The sequence below is a fragment of the Capsicum annuum genome, chromosome 3 (genome assembly GCF_002878395.1).
Source record: "Capsicum annuum cultivar UCD-10X-F1 chromosome 3, UCD10Xv1.1, whole genome shotgun sequence".
Lineage (NCBI taxonomy): Eukaryota > Viridiplantae > Streptophyta > Magnoliopsida > Solanales > Solanaceae > Capsicum > Capsicum annuum.
Genome location: NC_061113.1, coordinates 107,446,245 through 107,455,035, shown reverse-complemented (window position 1 = coordinate 107,455,035; position 8,791 = coordinate 107,446,245). Strand labels below are relative to the sequence as shown.

Genomic DNA, 8,791 nt, shown 5'->3' with positions numbered 1-8,791 from the left:
CTAAGTCAAATGTTATAGCACATCTCATAAATCAAAACACAATATGAAAGCATCAATTCTTGCTCATGGAGCATAACTTGTTGTTTGAAAATTCTTGAGTTAAGTTTTGCCTCTAAGACAAGAGTTATAGAATATCTAATAAATCAATACACCATGTGGTAGTGTCAACACTTTCCCATTAGGTGTAACTTATTTTTTTAAGAGGTTCTTGGGCTAAGTCTTTTCTTAGAGGCAAGACTAATAGAGCATCTCATAAATCAAGACACAATGTGGAAGTGTCAACCTTACCTATAGGCGTAACTTATGGGCTATATTTTGCCTCTCAGGCAAGAGTTGTAGAATATCTCATAAGTCAAGAGAGACAATGTGGTAGTGTCAAATCTTACCCATAGGTTATAACTTGTTGTTTGAAAGTCCTTGATTTATAAAACATTTCATAAATCAAGACATAATGTGGTAGTGTCAACTTTTGCTCATGGGCCGTAACTTGTTGTTTAAAAGTCTATGGGCTAAGTCTTGCCTCTAAGAAAAGAGTTATAGAGCATTTCATAAATCAAAACATAATGTGGTTACGTCAACTCTTGCCCATAGGGCGTAACTTATTATTTGAAAGTCCTTGGGTTAAGTCTTGCCTCTAAGGCAAGAGTTATAGATCATCTCATAAATCAAAACACAATGTGGTAGTGTCAACTCTTGCCCATGGATCATAACATGTTGTTTAAAAGCCCTTAGTCTGAGTTTTGCCTCTAAGGTAAGAGTTATAGAGCATTTTATAAATAAATACATAATGTGATAGTGTCAACTCTTGCCCATGGGACATAACTTGTCGTTTGATGGTCCTTGGGCTAGGTCTTACCTCTAAGACAATAGTTATAGAGTATTTCATAAGTCAAAAACACAATGTTGTAGTGTTAACTCTAGCCAAATATAAGTAAATTTTTGTTTATAAATTTTTAGGATAAGTCATGCATTTAAGGCAAGGGTTGTAGAATATCATATAATTCAAGACATAATGAAGTAGTGTCAAATCTTGTCCGTGGGACATAACTTGTTTGAAAGTCATTGGACTAAATCTTGCCTCTAAGATAAGAGGTAAGAGTTATAGAACATTTCATGAATCAAAACACAATGTGGTAGTGTCAACTCTTTCCCGTTAGACTTAACTTGTTGTTTGGAAGGAATTGAAGAAAAGGAAAGAAGAAGAATAAAAGTTATGGAAAAAGAAATGAAGAGAATATATATATATATATATATATATATATATATATACATATATATATATATATATATACAATACAAATCAAAAAAAATAAAAAAAAAGAGAAAAAATAAAAGTTAAGAGGAGAAAAGAAAAACAAAGTTGAGTAAAAAGAAAAAAAAATAAAACAAAAATAAAGGCTAAGAAAAAATTAAAAAGAAAAAATAAAAAAGAGATTTAAAAAAAAAAATTAGCAGTTCAGTGGAGAAACGAAAAAATAAGGGTTAGAAAATCTTTTAAAAAAATAAAAATCAAAGTAACGTAAAAAAGAGTAAAAAGTAGAAAATGACAAATAAATAAGTATGGAGTTATTTAGAAATATTTTAGGTATAGAGGAGCAAATAAGTATTTATTTTATACATAAAAAAGAAGGAACACTAATTTTATATGACTCTCCTTATGGGGACAAAAAAATCACCATTGTAAGGGTCATTTATATAATTTAACCCCCTTTTTTTAGTATACTGAATAATTAATGGACGGGGGGAGTAACACGAAAGTATCTTATTTATGCAAATCGCCTATATGTATGGCATGTTTGGAAAGCCACCTTGGAATTAAATTTAAATGTAATTAGATAGTTTGAGTTGTATGGTTGGCCAGATAATTATATGGTTAGCATGTAAATAACTGTAACTGGCAGAGGATAATTACGCTCTCCAATTTTTAGAGAGGAAATGCGAATTACTGGTATTACATGGTGTTATTACATGATTACTTTCTAATGTTATCCATTTTGTTTTTATTTTAATTTTTTTTGGTTTTAATTTTTTTATTTCTATTATTTTACATATATACATATATTATTTTCATAGTTTGCATTTTCACAAACTTTTACTTCTTATGTTCTTTCAATTGTTCATAGTATTTATTTTTTGCTAATTTTTTTTATTATAGTTGTGTTAGTATTTTAATTTTTAAATTAAAGTGAAATTCATTATTGAATATGATTATAGACTTACTTTTTTTATTGAACTAGAATAAAGCCACGTTTTTTCACGTATATCAAATTCTTTTAAAAATAGATGTATATAAAAAATTTAATAGATGTGCGTCTGTTATTTTATTAAGTACAAAAAATAAAAAATAAAAGAATGTAAAGTTTTCTTGTTTGTTTGGTATTTTATTAAGTATAAAAAAACACAACACCAAATTTCAAGATTTAAAAAATATTCTTATATTTGATTAAAGAGAAATTTAGTCATGTATTTACTTAGTAAGAATAAATTAAAAATTCTATTTTACTTATAATGAAATGATTGGTAATAATAGAAAATATATATTTAATTTAAAACTTTGTACATATTTAAAATACTTTATATAAATTAATACTAATTAGAGAATTTATACTAAATTTCAAACATTTTATACATATAAAACATACATTTTGGATAAATAATAAGTAAATATGGCGCAAACCCGTTTTGGCACAACAACTTAAACAGGTAGAACAAATAGGAAAGTAAACATAATGGCTTTTCTCATGGTCATCTTTGTTTTCTCCGTGTATATTTTTTGTCCTAAAATTATTTTGATTTTGCTATATTCAGAGCTTATTCAAAGCCTAATATGAAAAATGATTTTCGGAGATAGCCTGTTTGCTGTTACAAAATAGATTCCGTGTTATGTCATTTCTCAGCTCCAAAATGGTGAGCTATATTGGAGATCTTGTATCTACCGATGAAAGAAATAAGCCATTTTAGAATTAGGATCTTCAATTTCTCAATGAACTGTGAGCTCTTTTGTGAGTTTGTATTGGTGTGTGTGTTTACATAATAAGCATCTTGGTTTGGAGATTTTGTCTTGATTTTGAGTATTTCAAAGGGGATTCTTCGGGGATACGATGCCGGTTGTATGAATTCTCACTATCCATGTCAGTCCATTTAGATATAATTTTTATGGATATAACAACGAATTCAATGTTGGACTTGTTTACAACAGAAAGGAAAACTATCGAAGGATTTACCTTTGCTCTGCTGAATGCTACCGAATTATCCAAAATAGGTAGTATGATCCTACTAAGAGACATTTTTTAGTTGGAAATTAAATTTTGGCTTTCTTAATGGAATTTATGTAGCTTTAGGTATTATACTACCACTTTTGATATAGTTTAAATGATATATGTAAAAACATACCTGTGTGGAGGGAGATAGTTTGGTGTGAGAGTATTTAAGTAATCTTCCTGATAATAATTGTTAGTATCATCTTATGCAGAGTCAAAACTCAGAAATATTCTACTTTTACATGGAAATCTAAAAATTAACATTTCATTTAGTTGATCGACGTATTCATTTCTGTTTGCTAGGATAGCCCGTTCTGTCATGTATTTTGCACAACTTACATTTTTATCCATCGACAGAAATATTTGTTCTACTAATGTATCTTCACCAGTACTACTACTCGCATTTTGAGTAACCAATTCTTTTGGAAGAAATACCAAATCATCTCTTATTGTAGGCTCCTCCCCATTACCCATACGCAGTAAGAATTCACTGAAAGATGGATCTGTTCTTGCTCTCACCTTTCTTGTAAACTTAATCCTTTCCATGTGACGCCATAAGTATGATTTTACCAAATTTGAATTTACCATTTTAGCTCTTGTAGATTTTGGAATTACTGGAAGTACTTGACGAAAATCTCCTTCAAAAACTATTACTTTTCCACTAAATGGTTCATTAATGTCCAGTATATCTCTGAAGCTCCTATCAACTGTTTTAATTGCCAGATGGCTGGATATAGGCTCTTCGTCCCAAATAATTAGCTTGGCTTTTTGAATCAATTTAGGTCCACCGCTTTGCTTTGACATACGTGTGACAGTCACATCAGTGTTTGAAGCAGTATCTCAAATTTAGAATGAGTTATATGACCTCCCGATAAAAGAGTCGTTATTGTTGCTAATGCTATCATTCCTATTGATCTGATATTTGAAATTAATGCATGATATAAGAAAGTTTTTCTATCCCTCTAGGTCCATCGACAAAGAATAATCTTGATTGTCCAAACTCAATCCTTTCCAATATGATCTTGAACGCTTGTTCTTGTTCAGGATTTAGCTTTGTTTGTGCATCCACGTCTTCTGGAGACACTATTATAGATTTTTATTTTCGTATTTCTCTGCATTCCAATATAATTCCATCATCCAACCTCTTCTCAAGTTTAGGAATGCCATAATTTTCAGTTCTCTTACCCATGCTCTCTAAGAAATTATTTATGTTTTTCAATGTGCATTGAAGTTGAGCAGTAGAAGAATTTTCATATATTCTCTTAAAATCTTCTGACATATCATCATAATATGTATCCCAGAGCTTTCTAACATCCGTCGGATTACAATGAACCAAAATTATTGCAAATAAATTTCTCAAGGCCGATGCCATTTTGAAGACTACAGCCTCACGTAAGGATTTAGAAATACTGTTATCTAATTCCAATAAACCTCTTTATTTTGCAGCTTCCTTGAACGTTTCATACCTTTTTCCATTAACAGATAGCATGTTTTCAAATAATGTCGGTCCTAGTACGTGATTCAATAACAATCTCAAATAGTATCTTTCGCCTTCTGCTGGGTTAGCTGTCACATTAAAATAAAAAGACTAAGTAAATTAAATTCAAACATAAAAAATATTAAAAGTGATTCTATTGGATGCCTTACCAACAATAATTCAACCAATAACATATCTTGATTTTCTTAGTGTCCATATCTTACCCTGAAGGTTCCTAACATAGTACTCTGGAAATTTCTTATATAGATATTTCCGTGCTTCTCTATCCGTCAAACATCATCAAAAATATTCTGTGAGCATGGTTTGCGAGGCGTATTCCCATGCAACAATATTTTTCAAATTTTGATTCCTCCAATAACACACTACAATGTGAAAAACTATATTAGAAATAATAATAACTGACAAACAAATATATATACTTAATGGTTATTTTGCATATAGGAAATGATTTTAAATGAGTTATATTCACTATCTCACAACTATTTATTCTTTGTTTTTCTCAACTTTTGAAATTTTAATTTGATCTATTTCTTTCAAGATTTTTGTCACGAACTTACCAAATTAATTAAGCTGTATATATTGCTATGTATAGGGATATGATGGTTCAATATTGTTAGACCACGAAGGAAGTGAGATAAGTGCCAATGCAATCAAGACCTTAAAAGGATTTGAGTAATAGATGATATCAAAAAAGAAGTAGAAAAGGCATGTCCCAAGACAGTATCTTGTGTTTATATTCTAATAGCAATAGATAGAGACGCCACAATTGCAATAGGTGGTCCATACTGGATAATTCCATATGGTAAAAAAATATGGCACAACTTCTATTGCTAAGGAAACTGATAAATTAGTCCCAATGGGTCATGAGTTAGTCACTAATTTGATTAAATTCTTCCAATCCAAAAGATTAAATGTTCTTGACTTGGTTTTCCTCTTTGGTGAGTCCTCACACTATATCACAAAGTCAATATTCACTGGTTGGTTTTAATTGCAGCTGAAAGAGATGATTTTGGTGCTACTGAGTGAATTAGACATGGTTATTTCAAATGTAGTTGTAATGATTATAGATAAGGTTGATTGTTCGACTCCATCTTCTGTGCCATAGATTTTATATGGTTTTTTGCTGTTCATATTGACTACCTACTTTTATCTTATACACCAGACATTTTATGTTAAGCAGATAAAAAGAGTAATGGAAAGATAGATGAAGATAAGTGGAAGGAGTTTGTTTCAAATAATTTGTCTGTTCTAAAAATTATGACCCTTCCATATTTGAAGTAAGTTATAACATCAAACTATATTACATTAAATGAGCAACACTTTTCAAATTTTGAATACTAATCCTTATGGATACAACAAAACAGGATATGTTGCTTACTATAATGGCTATCAACAACAATCTAATCAATGCTATCCTCAACCATCGGGAGTATATCAAAATACAGGTGTTCCCTATCAGTCCTTTCTTCATTTCAGAATAAAGGGTTCATCATAAGTTAAATTAGTATAATTGTTGGATATATATAGATAACCTATTTATTTATTTGGGAGATAAAGTTGAAGGTTAATGATGGGAGGCTGCATTTCACTGAGATTGAATTTATAAATTCTTTATAGCGCTTCTGGTGCAGTCACCCACCGTGTATCTTAAAAGCTGATAATTTCGTGAATAACTTTTTCTCTATCATCTGATTCGATATAAACAACACACCTATCATGACCTTTATATATGTACTTGTAGAGATACTCTATTGATTTTACTCCCGAACAGTACTCTACATTGATGTGACAATTATATCTAGTGAGCAAATAAGGATTATATAGAATGACCCACTGATTGTTCATTGTCATACCTCAGGTCTTTTTCCTTTTTCCATTTATTTTGCCTCTTATAAATAGGATATCCATCCTTTTCTTGTAGCAATTTATTACTAAATGGCCGAGGATAGTGATTCTTGGATTGTCCATCTTTCATACATGAATTTGTTGGAAGATTCTTTCCACAAGGACCATGCATCATATGCTTGACAATCAAATCATGTAATATTGGAAATTCTTCTTTATTAGGAAGTTTAGAGGCAATAAACTTGTCATAATCTTCTGTCGATGTTATTTTATATCCTTGTTCAAGTATCAATAAAAGGTGTATGGGTGGTAGTCCTCTTTTTTGAAATTCAACCATAAAAACATGTGCTGCAATAGGACCAAATATCTTTTTCTTGAATATCCAATCTTGTAAATCTTTTAGCTTTGATCTAAAGACTCTAGTCACCAAGTTAAGTTTGTCTCGAGGTAGTTGTCCTTCTAATAATTTTTCTTTGATCTCAACCTAATCGGGATTACATGTCATTGTGATAAATAGATCTGGCTTTCTCAAATGTTGAACCAAAGACATTGCATCCATATATCTACGACGCATGTTCCTAGGATCTCCGATGAATGATGCAGGAAGTTTTACTCCCTGGCCTACTTTAGCTCCTCTAATTTCGATCGCCACAAAACTGTCAAATATACCTTGCAAAATTTCCCTTGTAAGATCAATTGTGCATTTGATAAGATCTTATGTCTTTGTATTTGATACACGTGTCGATTTTTCTTATTTCATAAGATCTTAGGTCATCTTACCTATCTTTTATTTTTATTGCATTGTTGTATTTTGTTTCTTATTTTTGCTCATGGTATTTGTGTGTTGCTGTCGAGGGTAAATTTCCATCTTATTCTCAATTTTCCTTGTGTTGTTGGCTATTTTTGTGTGTTCGTAATCAATCATGTATCACCCCCAAACCAGTACATCAAACTCTACTCCAATTTCCCTACCAAAAGCTGAGATCACTACCTCTGCAGCATATGCTAACATAGCATCGTTATATGTGGATTCTACTAATGAAAATTCTAATGTCATTGCAAATGGTGGTGTAAAGGGAAATACTGGGTTAATGGCTATGAGTCCTGCATTCCAAAACTCATCCTTAAATGATTATGGTTATTATGGACTGGGTACCTTGCCTGGAGGAGTTGCTTCAGGTTAGCAGGACCTTAGACTTGGTTTTGATGGTTTGTGTTCCCCCATTCCATGGATTCCTGGAATGGTTATTTGGGATGTGGTAGACTTAATCTTTACTTTGTCTTCTATTCTAATATATTTCTCATGCTTTGTTGCATGGACGTTTTATCCTTTTTCTTTTCAAGATCAAAAAGATTTATACAGTTATGGCATGATGCAGGGTCTACATGACAATAAATAGCAGAGATCTTGATATCCATTGTATTTTATAAGTTGGATAAATAATTTATTGTAACAGGGTTGTCAACTCCTTCGGATCCTAACGTTCTATTCAACACAACTTGCTGGGTCTAATTATCACTGTCGTGAGGTAAACATTGTTTTCATTTATTGGATAGTTTTTAAATTTTTTGTTTTGCTATCTGTGAGTTGTGCCTCAACTTATTTTTCTTCTATCTTTCTAGCAAAGCCTCAACTAACTTATTTCCTTCAAATTATCAGGGTTCAAAGCTTACCATGATAATATTTTACAAGCACAATTGATTGGTAAGTTACATTCCCTTTTACTGATTGCACGTTCTGACTTGTAAAACATCATTGTTTAATATAGACATTTATGGGAGTTTTATGAATGTACAATTCCTCATGGTGTGCTTTATGGTTGTGGTGATCTAGAGATAGTTTGAACCACTATAGAATATAAGAAAGGAAAACTAAATGGAATTAAACAAATCAATTGTTGTAAGGAAACAATGTGACCATTGTATTTGTTGTTTGAGAGAAAAAAGTAAATATAAATTGTGAGCTAGTTAGTACCTAAATTTAAGTTCACTTTCTTGTTCATGAGCACTGTTGATTCCATCAGTTAAATTTGTTGTATTTGCAATAATTATTTGTTATACCGTCGAATGGCTTGGGAAATTTTATATTGATCTATATTGAAAATATAATAAATTTTTTTATTATAGGTGTATACAATAGGCTAAAATATAATGAGTTAATTAATTTAATATCTACCTTGTGCCATGT

General features: G+C 30.8%; 1 protein-coding gene across 1 annotated transcript; it reads right to left on the bottom strand.

Annotated features, from left to right (window-relative positions):
• Positions 1-3,464: 3,464 nt before the first annotated feature.
• On the bottom strand, positions 3,465-4,064 carry LOC124896700. Its single transcript, XM_047408421.1, has one exon. The coding sequence runs from the start codon at positions 4,062-4,064 to the stop codon at positions 3,465-3,467; it is 600 nt and encodes a 199-aa protein (XP_047264377.1).
• Positions 4,065-8,791: the final 4,727 nt, after the last annotated feature.